General features: G+C 41.0%; 1 protein-coding gene across 2 annotated transcripts in view; it reads right to left on the bottom strand.

Annotated features, from left to right (window-relative positions):
- The window catches only part of ptprga (protein tyrosine phosphatase receptor type Ga), a 509782-nt gene that overhangs the window by 192334 nt on the left and 292668 nt on the right, over positions 1-24780 (bottom strand). For both annotated transcript variants that reach the window (XM_028575592.1, XM_028575593.1), the window contains exon 3: positions 2618-2800. In XM_028575592.1, the coding sequence (XP_028431393.1) occupies positions 2618-2800 (183 nt within the window). The remainder of the gene's footprint in view (positions 1-2617; positions 2801-24780) is intronic.

The following is a 24780-nucleotide window of genomic DNA, read 5'->3' as shown; positions in this document are numbered from 1 at the left end:
ATTTGTTGGGATATGGTGTCTTTGAAAGGATCAGGCACTTCTCTTCTTGTTGAAGTCTGTCTCTGTGATTCATTTTACAGAACACAATCTGTTTAGTGAACCTAAAAACAATTTGGCAATTTATTCAAATGTGTTATCATCAAAAAACGACTCATACAGTCTTTATTGAGCAAATGATGGGATGCTAAGCATGATTGTGCTTAACACACAGCTGTGCTCTGGGCAGCACTCAAATGGCTGTCAACAGCAATGCCAGCCACCTGTGCCCTGTGCCTCTCAAAAGCCTTTCAACTCCATTTCTCCACTGCGGGGAAAGCGTCATTCATCTTACTGACAACCTGGAATTGTGAAAAATACCTGTGGCTGACAAGGAGGCTCCTCGAGATGCCAAGAGAGCTGAACGCAGATGGCCCGGTGCTGAATCCTACAGGCAGTGACACCTGCCATGGCACTTTGTACTAATACGGATGCAGCGTGTCTGAAGGAAAATGGGATGTGTAATCTTCATCATAAATGACTTGCTGCATATTGCACCTGTCTTGTTTCATAATCCTGTGCGGGGGAAGTGACGCAACAGATGGTTGACATGCAGACACCTGCCAATATGAGCTGGGATTAATAGAGGTGTCACACTTGAGCTTTTTATTGTCTCTGTGCTGTGGTCGGTCACAGGATTATCTGGTTACAAACATTATGGCATTAAAATCTGGCAACATTTATTTGACAAACATGGCTCTGACTGCTATTTTGGGGCATAGACTGTAAAAATAATGGACAAAGGGTCTAAAAGGGAAGCATTCTATCTAATTTCCAGCAGAGGGCGATTCCACTGGCTCCAAAAAGAATTCTGTTTCTATAGGGTTAGGGTTAGGGTTAGTCTATTTGAAGATGAGGCTACTTCTCACTTGATTAATTACCTCAGTAAACATTCACATAATGAGTTTATGGTCTTCAAGTCTTATTCAATACAGCATGATTCATCATTTTGTAAATTATAGTCCCATTATTTTAAAATAGACGATAAAGCAGGGGATGCTTTCGGATCTGTTAATCAGGACAAAGTGTTAGCAATGCTAACCATGCTAACACTGTGGACATTAAAACACACCTGAACTTTCTTTTTAGTAATGCTGCCATGTTTCCCAGACCCCAGCAATTAACCCTGTATGCCAAACATAATGTTTATAGATTACATAATAATTTTGGACGTTTTGGAGGAAATGCAAATGCTGCAACATTTCTTACAGTCAAGGAAGTGGTTTATGTTGTTATAACTGGATATGGGATGGATGGTTTGGTGTGCAAAGCACAGGGCTGTGATAGTGGAGAGCAGCGTTCACATCCTGCATCCCACATTCTACTTGTAGATAGTTGGGCTACAAAAACCCTTTGGTTAAGGTTATTGAAAGATCACATGAAAGGTCCTTAGAGTTGAACTTTTCAGCATTTCACCAAGACCACTACCACCTTAACGAAGTGCTTTGAGTTGCCAATAAACAGAGACATGACAGTCCTGATAGCAGCCGCTAGAAGCTCTTATTGTGCATCCCACAACACAAAAGAGTTGCACGAATGGAAATCATTAGGATTCATTGTCTGGGGACAATTAATGTCCACAGAATATTTTAAGGCAATCATGTTAGTATCTCATGTCCAAACCTGATGATTTCAAGTGACGGCGCCAGCGGACAAAAGGTTATCAATTTGGAATCATCCGATGAATATCCTACCACGTTTGATAGCAACTGGACCAGTAGATGTTTTGATGCTTTGCTCTGGATCAAAGTGTTAGACAAACTAATAGATCTGTCCCTCGAGAAAAACGTGATTATGCGATCGCATAATTCAATGCATAATCAGCCAAATTCCGCATATTTATGCGGGGGCCGCATTTTTTCAAATACGCTGCACTTTCGCCGCATAAATTCTCGATTTCCGCGAAAAATATGCAAGGCTTGCATGATTTCATAATCCCCACATTTTTGTTGCAAAAAAGGCACATATATCTTAGCAGAAAGTAGAACAATTTTGCGTTTACTTCAAACAAGAGCAGCCATTTTCCCCTGTTGCAATGGGAACGTTATGAAGTTACGTAATAACGCGACGTGAACATTATCGAAAAGCAGGGTGTTGGGGGAATCACTTTTCTTTTCTCATTTTCATCAAACCGCAGTTTTTGCAAGTTCCCTCAATTTCATTAAATAAAATTTAGGAAAATATCCCGCATATTCCATCGCATTTTTTAAGAAAACGTGCTGCATAATCAAGGATTTTTGCCCGCAACAATCACAAAAAAAAAGGACTGTTAGATTTACTGAAAATCATCACAATCTCGAGGACTTGCTAATAGTTGGGACATAACAAGACATAAAGTAAATGAGAAATACTGGAAATACTAATACAAAGTGTTTTAAATGCTTAACAACTAATATCAGCACTTGTTTGCTTCTCAGTCTTGCCTGAAATGTCCATATGCTTAGTTATTCCTTTTCAACATGTAGCTGACTCTTGCATTTTACAACTTCAACAACTCAGTCAGTTTGAGTGTAGAAAAAAATCATATCCCACATAAACCGGGATAAATCCAGTCTGCAACAGGAGCCTTTGATGCCCATACCTGTTTTGCCGGTGTTCTTCATAGATGTCTTATTAGAGGATTCATTATCAAAGCCCTCCAGTGTCAGTTCCTGATACTCTGTGGATACTTTGGTATCCTGGTCCGCAATGTTGATTGGTGACTGGTTTCTCTCTCTGCATGCTGGATACGATGATGCCCAGCCTTCATCTGGCCCGTATATACCTGAGGAAGACAGGAAAAACAGAATGATACACTTGGATGTTAGACTGAGTAGGCTTTAGAAGGATACATCAGAGGAAAATGACATTTCGAAAACCATCTCATGTCCTCTGAAAACAGCTGACAGTGTGCACTGCCAAGTCATCTGAATTCCAATTAAACATTACTCACAGAATAAACATCATGAGCCCCAAACAGGCATCTGGAGCTAAACATTTTCATTCATGTGGTTAATAGAGACATTCGAAATGTCATTATGAGGTCATGATGTGGCCCCTGCTGCAATTTGAATTCTATATTTGGTTTCACACTACTGACCCTTCAGAGAACCCCTCTGCATTCAGCGTCAATCACAGCATTACTGAGCTGACAGGGAACCCCAAAACAACTCAGTTGCGAGGAAGCCATTGTGTGCGTGTATAAGTCTCTACAGTATGTGTGGAGAGACATCCTTTCACAATAAATAGCCGCAGAGTGAAAAGAGCTACAGTCACATACCGATGCAAAAATCACCCTTTAGCGTCTGTATGGAACCCACCGGGCAGAACAGCGCTGTAATATGTCGTAGTATTAAGAGAGACAACGGTAGAGAGTAGTGCGAAAGACCAGCGTAGGGAGGTTGGTTGTGGTGGAGGATGGGTCAAACAACACAGGACTTTCACCCAGGAGTCCCGGGGTTCATGTCCCGTTCTTGTCCCGCGTCTCACTGAAACGTAAATTTTATAACCCCACCCACCATCTTTTCCTAAACCTAACTGTCCCGTTTTTGTGCCGCATGTCAGTTAAACGTACGTCCTTACCCAGAGGCACCTGACCCAGCGTCGCACTGGGAGTGAGACTGTGTTGGAGTGATTACTCAAAGAGCAGGGCTGTAGCTACTTGGCACACTGGAGGCTAGATGCTGCCTGAGACCCCCCCCTCCCCTCAACCCCAGCCCTGGACACAACAACATTCAACACTAACAGGAAAAGGAGAGCAGTTGGAAATAAATATCTATCTATGGATACTCAATGGTATCTGTGTTTATGATTGGCAGTGTGATTACACATCTTGGTGGCTATAAAAAAAAGGTATAAATGAAACTGGAACTTCTGGATTGTGTTAAAGGATTAAGCAACCTTTGTCAGAATGATAATGACTCCCTTATCTCATGTTAATAGGTACAAGAAGAAGGCTATTGCATTTGGGATGATGATTGCGAAGAAATTGATTTTACGTGTGTGAAAAATGGACTCTGTGCCTACATATGACCGGTGGCTGGTAGAAATGTCTGCCGCATTATATTTGGAGAGAGAGGAGAGGTTTAAGATATGGGACCCTGTACTGAGTGCTGCAGCTGCTTTATAGTGCCTTACTGTGCATATACGGGTATGTTTGTTTATTTTCTTTATATTTTCTCTTGTACTGGATATCCACTTCTTGTGTTTTTGACAAAAAAATCAGTTTTGTTATTCATTTCTGACCATGGACTGCTGCTACATATTCTGATGTGCTACGTTATGTTGTGTAGTTGTATTTTTTTTCTGAAAACAATTAACATATTTAAAAAAGTATATACTGTATATAATTAAAACATTAGAAATCCAGCCTTGGAACATCACAATACTCAACAGTGTGTTGTTGAGTTCACCGGTCTGGCCAGGGATGGTTATTTTTAAAAACTACTGCAGCAGCCGATTCGGAATGGGCTGAGCTTGGCGCCTGGTTTTTGCTGCCTGCAGCGATGTTTGGGGGTGTGCCTGTTTGAAGCATGTGCGCATTGGGAATGTGTGTCCATTTGTAGTCTGATTGCTTGCCCCTTAGAAGTGCTGCACCCCCTTTGGTCCTCAGCAATACACCTGCCATGTGTGAAGTCAATTGGATGGACATTTTATTATATGTAGAACAGTCATATATGCATACACAGATGTCTAACTTAATGGTTAGATGATGCTGCTACAGCGCAGGCTATTGGCCAAATAGCACCAGATTTGCCATGGCCACTCGAACATCATACCTACACATGTCCACCAAATGTGGTTGCCATAGCAGAAGAATTTTTGGAATATGAACCCTGCTCACAGCATTTGAGCCAGTTTCATCTTATCTCAACAGTGGGCACAACTGAATATAGGCTATAATACAAATCACGAGTCCACTGCTATACCTCCCTGCATGTGGCCTAACAAAAAATATCCAAAGGCTTGTGTATTTTCTCTGAATTAATGAGATGAGACAGACTTTGGCATGACATTTGAAGAAGTTGTCCATCTGAATTTGCTTTTTGACAAACTGGTATACGTACTATTCCTGCAGATTTGCTTTTGATGTGACTACATACACACATACCTTTTTCAAACCTTCAGACTTTCATGAGAAACCTATGCCACGCGTGACCCTGATTAATTGCCCTACATCCAGCCCTACATTCAGAAAATCTCATTTGTGTTCGGCACAGAGCTGCTTTGCTTCAGTGCCATTTTCCAATCGAGCAGCTTTGTGAGCAGCGCAGACCTATAATTCTCCTGTCAGTAGAAACGAGTTGATCTGTATGCAGTGGACGATGAGACGTGAGCTGTTAAAAGCAGTTTTCTTTGAGATGTCACTAAAAATCAGGCAGGTGTATTGCTCTGTTCTCAAGTTGGTGCGTTAATACAGCTCTTAAAAACAGTGGTCACCTTTCCTCTGAAATACTACTGTCGTGGTTTCTGAACTGTGTAAAGGCCAATGAAATGGCAGCAGATAACTACCCTGTCACTGGCATATTTATTGTGTCTTACTTTACTTTGAACTGTGAGTTCATTTCTGTTCAAATTTGGTCGTTGATAATGTTGTTTAACCCTCTGAGGTCTAAGGGCATTTTCAGCTATCTTCTTAAATTCACCTGTTTAGGGTATTTGCATAAAACTGATGTGTTTAACATCAAAATGTTCAGAACAAATTCAGCTTTCTGGGTAGTGAGACCCAAATTTGCTTTTTGAAATTCCTCAAATCTCTTTTGAAAACAAACCTTAACTTATGATGTGTTGTACGAATTGTTATGGTGCTTGAAATGAGTTTACCAAAGTCTTTAGGTCCACAAATTAATGTAAGATTATATGATAAAAATAGTAGATCAATGTCTGAAATGAATTTTTGTAATATCGCTTTTTGAGTAGGAGTTTTGTCAAACATCGTTTGGACGCGATGGTGCGTCTTTCATTGTCAGAGGGTTACCGTTGCTGCTGAAACTACAAAGATTAAGTATATATAAAGGAGCAATCCACAGATTTTAAACATATGTCAGTTCAGTCATGATGAGTGCTACTTTGCCTGTGTCTTCTGTGGCTCTAGAGGAGCTTTGTTAAGTCTGACACAAAAATCTTATGATTTCATAGTGATTATATATATAAACTCAACTACAACAGCCACTGAAACAACCTTAACCTCAAGGTGCTTTGTAACTGGCTCACAGTAACCCTTTTTTTGGGCTAAATTGAACTGTAAAGACTGCCAAACTTAACTGTCATTTGACGGCTCATTATGTGAGCTGCCGGCGGCGCTCTGATAGGATATTATAGTAATTGTTGTACGTTTTTGTACAATATCATACATTCCCTTTCATGAGAATCAAAACCCCTTATTCCTTCATTTCCCATAATGCAAACAATAGCATTATTTTTCATAATCAACCGGTACCTGATAAAATAATCTATCTATCTATAGATAGATAGATAGATAGATAGATAGATTTTTTTACCAGGTACCGGTTGATTATGAAAAATAATGCTATTGTTTGCATTATAAGGAATAAGGGTTTTTGTGCGATTGAACTTAACTACCACCTGTTCATCAGCCCTCATGTCACCCGTCTCTCTCGTTATCACCCTCGTTACCTCGTGTATTTAATCTGCGCTCCCTTTGTCTGGTGTCAGTTTGTCGCCTCACCAGTGTCAAGATGACCTTTTTCCCCTAGCGTGTCTCCTAGTGTTTCCAGGGCTCCTGGTTTGTCCCGGTTTTTACTGTTTTTGGGAAAAACCCTTCATCAATGTTTTGAGTTACTAGCTGTACCTGCCTGTGTTTGACGTCTGTAAGCCTTTACTTTATGAAATTATTTTACTGGTGACTGGTGCAAGTCCTTCTCCTGCATTTTCCTGCTGCCTGTTCTGAAACCGTGACAACTCGGCCTAAAGGTCAGGGTATTCAGCCTCTGCTGTTTTCATGTTGACCATTATTTTCCGTCTCTCGTCAGTCGGCAACCTCACGGAAGGGCAATACTAAATCACTGGAAAAGCCAATGCACCACAAGGCCCATTTAGTAGCTGTTGTGTTTTTATTTTTTTAAATTGTTTTTACTGTAATGGAAAAAAAAACTGTTCTTAAAACAAGTCTGTTTCAAACATTGATGTAGTGCTTCCCACTCCCACTCCACTGCCTCTTCAGGTTTTCACTATGTGTGAATCACACCCTGAACACGTGATACATGGGGGCAATAGTCCTTTTTCACGGCAGACATGTTGACATGTCATTGTAGGAAAAGCACAGGTGTATTCAAAACCATTACTGATGGCTGCATTCCACTTAGGAGAGACCCTGGTATTGTGCATGCTGATTCACTGAAATAGCTTACTGGGACACTTGATGGAATTGAGCCATCGTTGAGGTTATCAATCTCAGCTATGCTTTTCCTACTATGACAAGTCAAAGTGTCTGCTTGAAAATGCTGTGAAAAAGGTCCATCTTATCAGAAAATCAGTCTGGAAGTAGCACAAGGGAAGGTGGTTTAGATCCATGTACTGTACATGCAGGTCTGCTTTTGAAACTGAAGTATTATTTCAAAAAAATCTGGTTGTTCTTAGTTGTGTTGCATTTTCACTAAAAGGATATGAAGCAAGTCCATTTCAGAGAGCAGCCATATTATTATTATTATATATATATATATATATATATATATATATATATATATATATATATATATATAGCCCTATTTTAACAACCTAAGTGCACGTGAAGCGCCTGGCTCAAGGCACATGGTTCAAAAGGGTTATACGTAGTGTCTTCATTAATTCATAGGTGTGTTTTGGGCGTAACATGCAATAAACCAATCAGAGTGTCATCTCCAATTCCCTTTAAAAACCAGGTGTGTTTGGACCTTGGCGCATTGCTATTATGATGGCGGATTTGCTGAGCAGGAAGGAGAGATTCTCAGGAGAAGAAATTGATCTGCTCGTGCGTGATGTGAAAGCGTGCGAGCAGATCATATCATAATACTATTTCACATTGTGATATTTTTATTTAGAATATGTTGCATGTTTGTGTGCTGCTGCGCTTCCCTGTGTGTGTAACAAGCTTAGCGAGCGCACACTGTGCACGAACCTAGGCCCATTTTACTAATGCGCTGTTAAAATAACAATGAAATGCTGCGTTATTGACTTTAAACCTGGTTTTTGCTGGTCAATGGTGCGATCACTTTCCGCTGCCTCAAGATAGCAACACGCCAACAATGCACCTGAACACACCTCCCTGTAAGACCAGCACGCGCATGGGCGCAGGTGCCTTTGCTATTTAAATGATGTGGGCGCTGGACAGGAAAGTGACAACTGCGTCAGTCTTAAACTAGCAAAGACAGTTGCGTCGTGCTTTGCGCTGCGCCAGGTTCAAGATAGGGCCGGTTGTGTTATAACCCAGATACTACACTTCATCAGCCTTTGAATCTGCCAATGAATTTTAAAAAAGGACAAGTCAGTCCACAGTTTATAGTCTTATACGGTTCCCTGGATATAGCTGTTGATTTCTCTGTTTCTTGAAGATAGACATAAGAACCATGACCTGACTGATTGACTGGTTTCTTAACCCTTGATGCACGGATGTTGTTCGCTGGCAAAATTAATGATTACTTTCATTAAACTTTGGGTGTTTTATCCAATTTTATAGCATTTAAATGGAATGGTTTCAAAACAGTATTCCGACTAAACTTCGACATGTCTGAAATCCACTCAACACCCTCTGATCTTACCTATTAGTCAAAATAATTTCTAATTTCTGCTTGTTTTGAACTTTAGGTATAGTGTTTATTCATCTTTCAATACTGACACTTCATTATATTTATACTGTAGCTTTAAATACACTCCTTAAGGCACACATTTATAAGATCACACTGATGACACCTTTTCTGCCTTTTTTCAAACAGCTTATAATAAGAACTTTCATAACCTTTCAGTTTGAAAATGCATTAGAGTTGATTTTCACTGACTCTGTGTCAAACTAATTTCAAAGAGTTGCAGAAAAAAACTTGTAGTCAGCTCACAGCAATCCCACACATCAGGACATGTTTATCTGCTTCTGTATGAAGTTGCGGAATAAACACAAAGTGTTATGGGAACTGTTTTTTCTGTAGATGTGGCGTATAGATATGTTTTATCAGTTTGTCTTGATGCCTTTGATGCCAGTGATTGCACAAAGATATTTCCTCAAAGTTATGCATCTATGGTGAATCAATCTGACTACAGTCACAGTTTCATGACTTGCCCAAGTCTTTTTTGGCGTAACACTGTAACCAATTTGGATGTTTTATTTCATTTCAATATTTTTTATTTTTTTTACCCACTCCATCAGCAGCATCCCATAATGCATTTGTTTTCCTCCATTAGTTGGAAAACAACAACAGTCAGCCTCTCGCTAAAGGATCATTGTCTATATTTCATAGTGAACCGGTTAGTTAAGCATTACAGCGACTACTGCAGCTACACTAAATGCCTGAAGAAGTCCCTGGCTAAAAATTGGCAACGTCAACAGAAACTGATCCGAGCTCTGTCTGAAACACCCTCCTTCTCCTGCGCACTACCACTAGCACCCACTATATGCATCCCACTCGCTCTAACTCTGCCCTTAATTGAAAGCAATACTGGGCTCCTGGGCTCTAAAATGAATTTGTCCATGATTACTCATGCCCTGGCGCGTTGCGAGTGCCGGGTAATGTCTACTTCATTGAATTAGGCGGCTTCCTGTTCTCCTTCCCCTCTTCTCCATCTCCGTCTTTGCCAGGGGGTGGGGGGGAACGCGGCTATTGATTGAGGTGGTCTGGCTTTCGTATGAGGCTAGCATTACCTATGGATCCAGACAGCTGCGACCTGGCTGGCAAATGCAGCGGAAGGGAAAACGTGAAGCGATTAGTCACTGCCTTAACACAGCTAATTTCTGCTGAAAGCAGCAGTATGGGGGGTGCAAAGGTAAAGGAGGAAAGGAAAGAGGAGACTAGCATGACTGCTAGAGCGCTAACCTCAATCACGCACCTGGCGAATGGCTAAGAAGCTGCGTGCTGAATAGGCAAACTCACGAAAGGGCGTTGAACATGGAAATCCACTTCCCTCTTGAAGTTTTCCATTATGATCCTGCACTGGGCTGCATGTGTTAATGGAATAGAATATAATCAACTGTATTGTCCAACCGAGGAGGGGGAATTGTCCCAAGGTTGTTGACCGACCAAGTGCAATAAAGAGCTTGTACTTTAGTAGTTATGCAATGTTCAGTACTTCCTTACTTCCATACTTAAATGACATGGTGCAGGATCTTAAGTCTGTTGGGACTCAAATCAATGACACGCCTGGGTGATGCAGTAAATGAGCTTCTGGAACAATGCTGTGACTGTGCGTAACTGTTCTTACCCAGTATCAGATGAGAGGATTGATATCCATCTCTATGTATCAATACAGAAATAGTTCACACTTTAAATGTGTTTAGCTGCCCTTAGCACGCACACTGGAAGGAGGGGAAACTGCAAGCTTAGCCCATTCAAAGGTGAAAAATAGATTTTCTACAAACGTGAAAATGTCTTATTTACCTGCTGAATCCCCGGCAATGTGGCATTGTCTTTCCCAACAAGATCACAATCTTGGATTAGCACAGAAAAAGCAAGGAAATTCCGGGTTTCCCCTCAAATACTGGGGAATATCTACTCCTGCATCATCGAGAACATCCTGATGGGGGAACATCACTGCCTGGTACGGAAACAGCCCCGAACAGGAGCGCAGGTTCCTTGCAGAGAGTGGTTTGTTCAGCTGAACATACAATAGGTGGCGTCCTACCCCGCCTAAAGGTTATTTACAGCAGGCGTGGCAGGAAAAAGGCTGGGGGAATCATTAAAGATCCAAACCACCTGGGTAACAGACTCTTCTCCCTATTAGGGTCTTGTACAAGGTACCGGATAGACCAGGAGGGATTTCTACACTCAGGATCCTAAATGAAGACACTGCCTAACAGGCTAAACATTTTTATTTTATATGATTTCATATGACAAAAAAATTGATTGATGGATTGGAATGTAACAATACACTCAATCCACGATTCGATACGATTTTAAGTTCACGATAGGATTTTTGATTAGGATTTTTATTTTTTCAGAATGGGCTGCAGACAAATGATTCCTCGATTCATACGCACAACAGATGCGTGTCTTCTCATCAAAAGTGCAGCTGAAATTGCATTTTATCTTAAACACTTAAGGACACAAATGAAATGAAAAACGAATGATTATGATGATGATAGATTATTAAAAGAAATCAAAAACAACTACAAACATCTCTTGAAATGAATGAACTAAGAAGACTTAGTGACGTCCGAAGTCAAACAAGTGAAATCTAAAGTAGATCACGCCCTAGGCCGTTTAAAAATTGCATTGTGATTCTTTTTTGTTATTTAAAGCGCCCATATTATGCTCATTTTCAGGTTCATAACTGTATTTTAATGTTGTACCAGAATAGGTTTACATGGTTTAATTATCAAAAAACACCATATTTTTGTTGTACTGCACAGCTCTCTCTCACTGCTGCAGATCCTCTTTTCACCTGGTTTCTGTTTTAGCTACAGAGTGAGACCTCTTTTCATCTTCTTCTTCTGTACTATCTTTGATTGCACTGGCACATGCTCAGTAGCTCAGATGTAGATCATGTCAGCTAGCTAACTCTAGAGACAGTCAAAGAGAGCCTGTTTCTCCAACTTTGGTCAGTTACAAGGCAGGATTAGCTGGGAGACTTGTAAATGAGGGTGCACATGTAAGTAGTTCTTTTGTAGATTATGGTGAACTTGTGTGTGTTGTAGCAGTGCTTTGCTATTGAGAACGACGTAGCATGCTAGCGTTAGCGTTAGCGTTAGCATGCTAACGCTAACGCTACGAGCTAACGGTTGTGGTTAGCCAGCTCATTTCGGACTGTGACGTCACAGTCCGAGCCGATTTTGAACAGCTCACCAGGAGACTGAAGGCAGGACACATTCAGAAACCAGATCTCACTCAAAACAGCATGGATGGATTTTTTTCAAAGTTTGTATGTGTGTGGAAGCACCAGAGACACAAAAGAACACCCCAAATCCCAGAAAAAGTGTTTTTTTCATAATATGTGCACTTTAAATCTCAACCGGATGTAATCTTTACACATTCATATCGGTTTTAACCAAGTCCCGATTCATCGTTAACTCACTATTGATTGATTGAAGATGAAGAGAAAGCAGTGTCATCAGTCTCTACAGTACATCTGGCAGCTATAGGACACAACACTGCCGTACTTTTTCACTCCTGGTGAGTATGTGAAAGCAGAGAAGGGTTATGAGAAGTTTCGCGCTGACTGCGTCCAGAGATGACAACTAATACTCCCGCCTCACTCGATTGCTTCTTCTCCTGCAATTCCAGGCCTCCTCGACATACGGGCCAATTCTTCAGTGCATTGATTTCTGCCATTTCCTCACTAATCCTGATGGAATCAGAACAGGGAGAAGATCTTAGTGCCTGCTGAGAGGAAGCTTCCTGTCAAATGATGAAGAGAAACAGTCGCTCTCTTTCTGCTCGTTTCCATGCTTGAGAGGACCTTTTTCCGGGCGTGAGCCGGTTAATTGCAGGAGATGGACATATGGCAAGAGCACATCTCATTTTCCTGGACAGAACATGAAAGATCGCCCTGTGTTTTTATCTTCCCCCAGCCTCCCTCCTGTCCTTCGTCTCATTAGGCACCCCTTGATTTCATTTTTATTCTCCAGTTTGTCAGGTTTCTTTTGACAGCAAATCTCTCCCAAAGGTGTTTTTTTTTTTTTTTTTTTTTGCCTTTGTGTAAACCAGGGGTCACCAACCTTTTCTAAACTGAGAGCTACTTCATGGGTATTGAGTCATACGAAGGGCTACCAGTTTGATATACTCTTCTGAAATAACAAATGTGCTCAGTTTGCTTTTAGTTATTTATGATTATTAATGATTAATGATAGTTCTATATGATTATTAATAGTTATATATGGTTATTAATGATTAATGACGCTCATCTGTGTGAAGACACTGATCACGTTAATGATTTCTCACAATTATCAACAATGACTTAACAAGGTGGGAACAGATAATATCAATATTTAGTTTTCATTTTTAGAACAGGCCTGAGGGCTCCTCATGTGGTCCTTGGGGGCTACCTGGTGCCCGCGGGCACCGCGTTGGTGACCCCTGGTGTAAACAATAGCTTTTATCGTTAGAGGCTTGCAGTGTATAATTGTGATCTTCGGGCAGAGTCAGAGTCTTGGGTTTGTTTACGCTGCAACTTGGAACCATTGCAGGCTTTTCAGTGATAATTGAATGGGTTTGCCGGCATCTGATTGAAAAAAATGGCTCTTAATTGACTGAAAAGACTCGCGCTCTCTCAAAGGTCAGAAGCAGCAGCCAGGTGTATTTACAAAGTAAATAATTGATGGAGATGAAGAGTGGGCTCTCCCTGCGGAGAGTTGACAGTCTGTGACAAAAGTTGCACAAAAGCAACATGAATCTCTGATGAGAGAACCATGTTCTCTCTCTTTCTCTCTCTCTCTCTCTCTCTTTCTCTCCTGTCACATATGTCAGCATGTTATGGGTCTTACAGCCTTTTCTTGATGTACAATATATTCAACTGTGCGGCCCCATTATGACTGCTTTGTGGTGGCTTTTAGTAGAAAGGCAACATGTTTTCTTTTTCCTTTTATTCATATTTTGGTTTTTCTTTCACATAGAGAATAATAGAACATTTTGCCAGGAGTGCTCAAGCCAACTCCTTTGTCATACCTCGACCTACAAACATCAATAAAATGGTAAATGGGTCAACACAGAATACAGTTTTTGAGAATTAGCAATTTATGCTTTTTTTAATTATTTCTGACTGAAAATAACAGGTTTGCATCCGCTTAAAGTAAGAAATTAAAGCGATAATTTCACACAGTATTATGTTTCTATTAAGTCACATTAAAAAAGGCAAAAGCCAAAACGCCAGTTTTTGATGATTTAAACAAAGTGTGTCATGTTCCATATGGTTTGTCTGAATGACATCAACCATCTGAGTCCTGAATGGTTAGTACAACTCTGTCAGATGACAAGCAAACAACTTTTAAAACGCTTTTCCTTAATGAAGTTCCTATCGATCAGGGCTACGCTAACATTGTAGCTGCTCCATCAACACAACAACAGACACATCATTTTAGAACTAACAAGGTAGTCCAACTTCCCCTGCTTACTTTTTCCCAAGAAATGCTTCTATTTATCCAGTCTCTGTACAAATAATGAGGTACTATAGAGCTCTGGGTGTCACAGTCGGCTCCAATCATTTGTTCCTCCATTTCGGAATCAACAACGTCAGGACATCAGGAGAATCTAAACACTAATTGGCTTTCGTGACACGGCCTCAAAGGAATTTTCTCGCATGAGTTTATATAACTTCATATGTGAAATGCTGGGAATTGTGTGTCAACATAGTGGAGAATTTAGCAGCTAAAGAGACAGGTGTTTCCTTCAGGAGTTGGTGGAGACCAAAAACAGAGCTAAAAGAGAGAGAATATGTGATGATAAAATGCCAATGTTTTGTTTACAGCTTACTGTGTTGCCCCCAAGTGGCCAAAAAGGACAAAGACAAAAGCAATGTGAATCATGCCAAATATACACTGCCAACAAGCTGAAAAGCTTATCTCTTAACATTTTTGAAATGCAAGATGCATCACCGAAGCGGTGAACCAGGCAGTGCTTAAACGTGACAATAGCAGTGGGGGCTCATGTGGGATAACCGGTGGCCCCACACTCGCAAATAATGATCTGTACGGGACTTAAATCAATCACTGAAATATATGGCAGTGTACTGATTTCAATACTTTTTAGTCACTGCTTCCTTAATATTGAGTATCGAAAAATGCCTCGTCATTTAATACCTAATTTCAATAGAGTAAATCTAAGAGTCAGTGAGCCAATAAGCACGCAGCATGCTTCTACTAAGTTCTAATAATGTCTGTGATTGGTTGTCTAACGTTACATGTCGTAGAGACACGCAGTAAAAACTCTGGGATGGAACTCATGAAATAGTGTTGTAATTAGTTTTTGTTAAAATGGATTTCATAAAATTGGTATGAAAAAAAAACAGTATCGTCCAGGAACTGGTATCGAAGCCATGGATTGGGAATCGGTGTGAACATTTTTTAACGATACCCAGCCCTACTGAAAAATCCTGATTTACTCTCCTCCGGTTCCACTGAGGACTGAAGACAGATATAGTAGAGGAGGGAGTGAGAAGGCGACAGTGGTAGCAAACAGAGAGCGGAGCAGCAAAGGATGGACTGTGTTGAGTGGATGTACAGATACATTACGCTCCCTGAACAAGGTTACCCAGAGTCCTCCCATCACATTACATTATTACGGGACCTACGTCTGAATGCTTTGTCCCTGAATCCATTAAGCCGCAACATTGTGTGAGCTTATGTCACTCATAACAATCTGACACCAACAATGAAAAAAGGGGCATTTTGTGATGCCTTAGTGCTCAGCCCTAGAACACAAACCAAATCCACAAAACGTAGATAAGTAAATCAACCCAGTAAATACACTCAAAACGTACCTAAATTAATTCAGTTTTCTTCATTTGTAATCAGTAATCAGCTGGTGATTAATAATCACAAATGTGTAATCTGGAAACAGCCTGCTAATAAATGTAGCCAGTGATCTGCCTAGCGCAGCAGCTAATTGTGTTAACTGCTCAAAGTGTCTGTCAGCATTACGCTTGTCAGCATTACGCTCAAAATGGCTGCCTCATTATCTCCTCCGAGACGTCGGTTGTCACTCAGCGTGGCCAATTACAGCGCTCCGTCATCAACACATGAGAGAGGAGCTGGGGAAATGAGCCCGCTGGCCGTAGTAAGACATGATCAGTGCCACACGAATGTCAGAAAAATAACTGCCCACCCACTGCAAGTCCAAAAAAATCACAAGGCTTTGGGGATCAGTGGGTAACATTAGACACATGATAGGACAATATTCATGACATTATTTGGAATGGCACAATTTCCACACCTAGAGCCCTATTAAATATAAAGACGCACATATGGCGTGGAAATCCTATTTGTTTGTTTTTTATTTTGAGTCACTAATATATATATTTTAATTTTTTTTGCTGTCATCCCAGAGGGAAACGGCATTGTTATGGTTTGAAACATAAGAACAGCAAAGAAAACCTGAATAAAAAAAAAAACACATTTTAAAAAGAAAAACTAAAGCCTAACTGACAATTGTAATGAGCAAAAAGAAATGGATGACAGGTGTAAAAAAAAAATATTTAGAAATCAGGCGAAATGAAATAAAGAAAATGTGTCAAGCTTATGAATATGGAAACTAGGAAAGCACACAAAAATGAATGATGAATTGTCTTGATGGAGCAAACATAGCCTGTAGATGTGGGTGCTGGATATAGGCTCCCATGAGTGCTTACTGCTGTCACCTTGAACACAAGAGCCATCCATTCAGCTTTGTGACCGATGGGGGGAGGCTGGCTGGAGTGGGCACACATGTGGGTGGACAAATGCAGTCTGAGGAAGCTGAAATGGCACTCAGCCTTAATAAGATATAGTAAAAGTCTGTTTGTGTTGGTGTGTTTATATGCGGACTAAGTGAGACAACAGAACCGAGACAGATAGAGGAATAGAGAGTGTGTTGACAGAATGCCACTGGGTATCCTGGCTTGCCAGTAAGTCTGGTTGAAGCCACTGTCGCAGTCCATTTCACACACACACACACACACACACACACACACACACTATAAGCATACTATACACATGATGCTTAAATATGCCCCAAGCAGAGACTGGCTCTCAAGCACACACAGGTAGACCAAGACACATGCAACAGCTTTGCAATTTTGGAATGGGTCTAATCAACTTAAAATATACTAAATGCAGTGGAAATCCCCCAAAAATGCAAGTTTCTAAGAAAAACATATATTGCCTGAAAATAATATTGTATTTGGTTTAGGCAAATCAGCTCAACACAATACCAATAAACAATAGACACATAATAACAGCGTTTAGTTTAGTAATATATTATTTTGGACCCCACCATAGTTAACATGTGTGTATATATCAACATTAGATCAAATGACTGTTTGATGGGGCCCAATATACCCTGAGCTTTTTAATATTTTTAAGCTCAGTGCACCCAACTCTGCTCTCATCACCACTGGGATAAACCCACTGTACTCTACCTGCTCTGGGATAAACCCACTGTACTCTACATGCTCAGCCACAAACAGCAGCAGACAGACACAGTTAGAGACTAGCAGGTGAACATAGTGAATTATTCAGCTGGCTAAAGAGACAGATTTTTCCCTTAGGAGTTGGAGCTGACCAAAAACGGAGCTAAAAGAGAGGGAATGTTGGTCTTAAATCCGTCAGGTGGAAACAAACACCGGTTACACTTTACTTGAAGGTATCTACATAAGAGTGACATGACAGTGTCATGAACACATGACACTGTCATGACACATGAACCCTAACCCTAACTTGTCATGACAGAAAAACCAAATGACACTAAAAGAAGCGTTATGTCATAAATGTTTATGACTTGTTTATAATGTTTATGACACGTTCATGACAGTGTCATGTCACTCTTATGTAGATACCTTCAAGTAAAGTGTAACCTAAACACCACCCCAATGGGGTGGTAATGTTGCTCTTTACTAAAATGTTTGCCAACTTTGTGATATTATGTCAGTGTTGTGTTTCAAACTTGTTGCACAACCAATTATTGCCGCTAAAAACTATGTGACAACTTGGCACAACAGAAAACCTGGACAAAAGGTCAGAAGTTGGCACTGCAGTCTGTTGCACTTACGATATAATGACATCAGACAATAATGTGTAATGTCTCTTCCGGTTTGAATGTTATCAGCTGACTGACTGGCTGTTATGTAAGTTTTAATGTAGAGTCATTATTGCGAATTTGAAGCCCGACAGGGTGATGCAGGACACGGAGGGGTCTCACTCGCTCTTCATTATCCGGCTTAGTACACGGCTGCTCATACAGAGGTTACCTGCTGGTGACGCCTGCGTCCCGGTCATGATGGTTTACTTTACCGCTGATGAGCACGACTCTCCTTTCGAAGCCAGGTCGACCCAGTGAGTGAGCTAACTATGGAGCTAACTAATGATCTGTTTGCACTGTTGCCATTAGCGTTGTTAGCGATCCCTGTCCACCCTCTTTCTCCCTTTGCGATCTGCTGATCAGCGGCATGACCTCCCTATGAGCACAGATGTTGATTTAAAAAGATTTTATTGATTTACAAATGGTCCACCAGAGTCTACAATCAAAAGTCAGTCCATAAAAATGGTCTGTTATATACCTAGCAACGGTATGTTATAGACCAAATCACTGTGATGTCATGCTAACACTCCCTTCCACGTAGACAACTGGTAGTGAATCCAGCAAACTTGTTTTTGCTGGAGTCTTTTTCAGCTCTAAGTGTAACATTTAAAGAGATATAGTTAAACACGGAGGTCCGACCTGTTGTCTCTGCTGTGCTTATTGTCTGTACTGTGTTGCTTTGCATCTTTGATAAACACAATCTAACGTTACAAACAGCAATATCTCACCACTGGTCGGACTGACTGCTATTCATTTTATTTAGTATGTGGCCCAACAGGTAAATTAGATCTCCAAGCTAACGTTAGTGAAAGGGTTGACTTATAATAACCTCAAACATGCATTTTAGATGATAGAGATGTGAATGTATCCAGTTGTTCCTCTTCCCCGTTAAATGGCACGACAATTTAGTTTGGTGGCTTGTTGCACCTACTGTATAAACCCGTCTGTAAAACTCCTGACGTTTGCAGATGACACCACTGTCATTGGTTTGATCCAGAATGGTGATGAGTCTGCTTACAGACAGGAGGTGGAACAGCTGGTCCAATGGTGCAGTCAGAACCACCTGGAGTTAAACCCCAAGAAGACTGTGGAGATGACAGTGGACTCCCCCCTCACCATCCAGAACGACACAGTGTCCACTGTGGATTCCTTTAGGTTCCTGGGATCAACCATCTCACATGACCTAAAATGGTCTCCCCACATTGACTCTGTCCAGAAAAAGGCCCAGCAGAGGTTATACTTCCTGCGACAGCTAAGGAAGTTTAATCTGACTAAGGAGCTGCTGACCACTCTCTACTCAGCCATCATTCATTCTGTCATCTACACCTCCATCACTGTCTGCTTTGGGTCAGCCACCAAACGGGATAGGGCCAGACTGCAACGGACAATTAGGGCTGCAGAGAGGATCATTGGAGCTGACCTTCCCTCCATCTTGTACCAGTCCAGGGTCAGGAAAAGGGCAGCAAAAATCTCTGCAGACCCCTCACATCCTGGTCACAAACTGTTGAACTTCCTTCCCTCTGGTTCGCCAAAACCAGCCGATACAGAGACAGCTTCTTTCCCCAATCACTCTGTTGAACACTCAGAAATAGCCCCCACCCTTACACTAAACAAAGTCAATCATCACTGTTCTGCTCATCTACCTCATATCTATTTCAATCCTACAATTACAATATTGTTATTAATATATTACCATTTCACTGATCTGCCTTGCACTGTATTCATATTTAAATCCTAAAATCTCAGACTATACTGACTGATATTGCACTATTCCTTCTCTCTCCTTTGTATATTTTTTGTAAAACTTTTAAAATTCTATTGTATTGTTGTACTGTACACTTAACAGTATTTTTTATATTTCTTACTGTCATTTCTGTTTTTATTACATTACATTTATTATGTTAAGTGAGGCTTGTACTTTGAGAGCAAAGATTAAACAGAGTCAAATTCCTTATTTGTTTACGCAAACCTGGCCAATAAAGCTGATTCTGATTCTGATTTATTGAGTAATATCAACCTGATCATAATGTATTAAACAAATTACACATTAAGGCTTTCCAGGTACAGTATTCCAGGTTTTTTAGGATGCATGGAAACACTGCTATCTTACATCAAACTATATCAAACCAGTAGTTTTCAGGAAATCAAAACTGTAATTGTGTACTTAATATTGAGTAAAACTAAGCCGCGATAAAAACTTCACAAACTAAGAAAAAAATAAAATAAAATCATAACTAATAATATTTATTCTGATAATGATGGCCAGGCCTCTCAGCTCTGTCGCTGGGCCAAGGAGAAGTGATTTCACACCTCGTCCTGTGTCCCACTGACCCCGTCAATCTGCACGCTGCCGACCATTAATACCATCTGACTGTGCAACTGAGCGTGAAGAGATTGAAAAACAAAACGCTCCTTCCACACATGACAACTATGTTCAACTCCCGCCCACCATCACAGGCACACAAGCAAAAACAAGCAAAGAAAAAAAATAAAGTCACACATGCACCCAGATAATGGGCACCTCCCACCTCTTTCATCTCTCCACATGACGTGTTGGGAAGGACGGAGAGGACAAACACTGATCCAAGCAATGAATAGCAATCACTTCATGTTTTTTACTCTTTTCTTTGGCTTAACTTCGTCTTACGTTTAAGGCAAAAGCAAGCTGTTCTGTTTACTCTCAGTCAAAAGAAAAGAGTTGTCCTTTTGACCAGACTCTTTAATGAACAGTCTGTAGGCTATGTATGATTGCCTGGGTTACATGTGACTTTAAAGGTTGAAGTGAGGAATTAATTAGAATGTGCGTTGAATAATTTAAAGTATTGGCCCTCCGGATGCTGATGACAGCAAGCAGCCATATTACCTATTCATTCTGTAAGACTATGGGCATTGTGTATGTGAGTACCTTTTACGTTTGATTCATTAAATTACACTTTATAATAAAATGCTTCTGTACTTCCACTTAAGTACATTTTTGAATGCAGGATATTGTTACCTGTACAACACATTCTCACCCTCACCTTATCAAATACTGACGCTTGGTCAGAACTCCTTGGCGTCACATTTTACCGCTCTGGGTATCCCTTTGACGTCATGTTTCCACTTGCGAGGTAAAACCACTTAGTTAGGTTTAGGAAAAGATCGTGGATGGGGTTAAAAAAAATTAGGAGACAAGACGGACAAGAAAGAGACACAAACCCCGGTCTCCTGGCTGGAAGTCCTGTGTTGTTTGACCCATATATTACCCCAACCTTCCTTGTTACGCAGATTTTGGGTCTTTAAAACTACGTCATCTTACAGCTGCTCTGCCCGGTGCCTTCCCATGCAGACGCTAAAGGGTGCCTTGTGCCTCGCTATCTGACTCTAAGGGCCACTGACCAAGGGTACTAGTTGGAAGTGAGAACGGCTTGACATGTATACATGTAATGGAGTATATTTACATTATTTAAGGATCTGTGTTGTTCCACGCAGAGCCTGTTTGAGCAAGCAGTCAAGAAACAAGCAGAAAAAAAACACTGCAGACTCTCAATACCCTCTCTTTCCTGAATATGAACTTCTGCCGTCAGGGAGAAGATTCCGTGTGCCAAGACGTAAAACAAACAGACTTAAATTGTTGTTAATCTCAAACTCTATCAAACTGACAAACTCCAACAGTTAATCTTAGTACGAAAGTGCAATAAACATACCAGCAAATGTTGCACTTTATCTATTACAGTCTCTTTTTAAGATGTGTATTGTCTGTACAGACATATGTGTCCTTCCTTTATGTCCTAAGATGCTTTGTTGATCTGTTGTTACATGTGTTGTGAAGATTCTAGCACTATGCCCAAGGCAAATTTCCCAATAAAGTGGATTCTATTTTATTCTCTGCTGATGATTCTTAATGATTGTGGTGCCCATCCCACTATCACCACCAAATGACAGAAATGTTTAGCTACAAAGAGCAACTCACGGAGGAAAAGCTTTGCTGCACTGACCTATGTGAGCTAAATAAAATCCGTGATGTGGTTTTGGTGTGGTCTGCGGTGCTTGTAACCACACAAAGCTGCAATGTTGCACATAGAGTGCATGGTAGAGGTTGCAACGTTACTGCACGGCGGTGTTGTAGTCAAGACCACCTCAAAGTGAGACCAAGTCATCACAAAGACCAGGGTGTATTGAGACCAAGACAAGACCAAGACTTTGAGGGGTTGAGACCAAGACCAGACCAGTGCGATTCCCACACTGCATGACACAATAAAATGTGGAAAAAGCTAACCATAGGCACTCCTCAAAAGGATCCGAAAGATCCACATTTCCATAAAAAAAAAACCCACAGGAAACAAATATTCTTCTTTTTTTGTGATGAAATGTTAATATTCAACCCACATCATAGACACAACCAGCAGCATGTTACAGGTAACAGAACATACATGTAAACCCCCCCCCACACACACACACACCCACAAACACACACAAATAAAAATAAAATAAAATAAATACATAAATGAAATAAAATAAAAATTACATTAATGAATTAAAATGAAATAAGAACTGTATACTCAAACCCACCCTCCCCAGGAACCCGTGGGCTGGCAGCTGTAATTGCAGTCGGCCTTTTAATATCTCTGCCATTAAAAGCCACATATCCACATTCACCTGTCTAGCACCACTGATGCGGGCTGTTGAAAGTTCCATATAAACTATGTCTAGAAAGGTCAGAAGCCATTGCTTAATGGTCAAAGTGTGTCGGGGCTTCCAGCGCACCGCCACTATTTTCTTTGCAGCCGTGAGCCCGGCAAGGACTATCCTTTTCTGACATTTAGAAATTTGGAGTGAAGAAGTGTCATTCAGCAGCAAAACTGGTATTGTCATGGAAACTGTGCCAGAAACGAATGTCGTCAGTTCTGAGGCAACATTTTACCAGAACCATACAACACGGGGACACTCCCAAAACATATGAAGAAATGTACCTATGGTCTTTAGCGAACACAGTGTGCATGAAGCATCACCAATAATTTTCATCAGGCACTACCTACGAGGGGTCAAATAAGTCCTAAGGACAAAATTATAGTGTATCTGCTGGTGGTCAGGATTTCTAGAAGCTAATTTGACATTATTCCATACACTGCTCCAGTCGAAATCCAGCTCTAGCCCTGGGAAATCCCTCCTCCATACTCTGTCTAGTGAAAGTGTCTGGTGTGAGGCTTCCCTTATATACTGATATAGAGTGGATAACATGCCCCCGTGAATCACTTTTAGTAATGAACAGTTCGTAAAGCGGATGTGCAGGCAAGAGATGCTGCCACGGTACGCCATGTGCCTTGAGAGCTGCTCTAAGCTGGAGGTAAAAAAAGTAGCATGTGCCTGGTAGGTTTAAATCTTTCTTAAAGTCTAGAAAGGAGCACAGTCCGTTTAGATCAAAAACGTCCTCCTTCTCCGAATGCCCCCCTTTTCCCATTCGGGGAGGGTGATTGGCCTACATTGGAGTTACAGTACCTTTCCACCCAGCGCCAAACCTGAACAAGATGGGAAATGATCGGACCAAATTGTAGCCAACACTGCCTAACCAAAAAGTTCGCAAATAGCACGTGTCAAAGACCAAGGGTGCACCATCTTCTCTTCCAGCGCTCGCCATGAAACCCCCGACGGGGGATCAAACCACGCGACAAGGGGTCGAAGGGTCAAAGCCCAGTAAAACCATCTAAAGTTGGGAATTGCTAAGCCCCCGTCCAATCTGCCACGCTACACAGTGGAAGTTTTCACACATGGACATTTTCCCTTCCAAATAATTTTGGAAACCGCAGCATGCAGCTTCTCCCAGTAACCAGAATGTTATAATAATTCAGAGGCAGTAAAGCCGATTTTGACCAATTAACTTTAAATCCTGAAAGCGTTCCAAACTCATCTAATATCGTTAGAAGGTGAGGGGTAGAATGTAGTGGGTCTTCAAGGAAGACCAAGACATCATCTGCATAAAGTGCCAGATGATGTTGTGTGCTTTTAACAATGATAGGTCTTATAACTGATGAAAGTTGAAACATCTGTGCCAAGAGTTCAAGTGAGAGTGCAAAAGAGGCTTGGGCTTAAAGGACAACCCTGGCGAGAGGATCTCGATATCGGGAATAAGGTGGAGCAGAGATTACCTGTAAGCAGAATATTCTTCTTTATTCACCATTTGTACTGCTATGGGTGTATCATGAGAAATGCCTTGATAAAATAATCAAAAGGCAGTTGTGGTCTTGACCGGTCTTCAAATAAAATCCTGAGTCCTCTTTATCTGAGACCGAGACGAGACCGAGTAAAAATGTGGTCGATTTCGAGACGACACCGAGACCTTCAAAATGTGGTCTCGAGACCGATCTTAAGAATAAGTCCGATCTAAAGTACTACAACACTGCTGCACTGGGTTTGGAAAAAGTATCCATCCATCACAAGTTTTCACGGACAAATTCATTCGCCCGAATGAAGTTAAAAATGCGAAAGTGTTCAATGTCGGCTGTTCAACAAATGTAATGGACAACGTCATGGGGCTGCTAGCAGGGCTTTCGACTTTTGATATTACGACTTTTGATATTACTTTTCAAAGTAAATAATTCAAATTTCCAAGCATACAGTACCAAATAATGCCCGCCGTTCCTGAAAAGCTGGCACTTTTTGGAGATGAAAGGTTTCCTCCTGACTGCAGCAATATGTTGCCTCCATATCTGACATATTAATAGCTTCCGCTGCATAGTCGCACATCTGGACACGTTTCAGGATTTGTTCTCCCATCTGTACACCTGGTGCTGATGCTCAAACACTCGCACAACTGCTACAAACCTGTAAATGTGTCGGTAGTGATGTTTCGTTGATTCAATCACGGTGTCATTTTTAGTAC

The sequence above is a fragment of the Perca flavescens genome, chromosome 4 (genome assembly GCF_004354835.1).
Source record: "Perca flavescens isolate YP-PL-M2 chromosome 4, PFLA_1.0, whole genome shotgun sequence".
Taxonomy (NCBI): Eukaryota; Metazoa; Chordata; class Actinopteri; order Perciformes; family Percidae; genus Perca; species Perca flavescens.
Note: the sequence above shows the minus strand (reverse complement) of the source record. Positions and strands in the feature narration are given on the sequence as shown.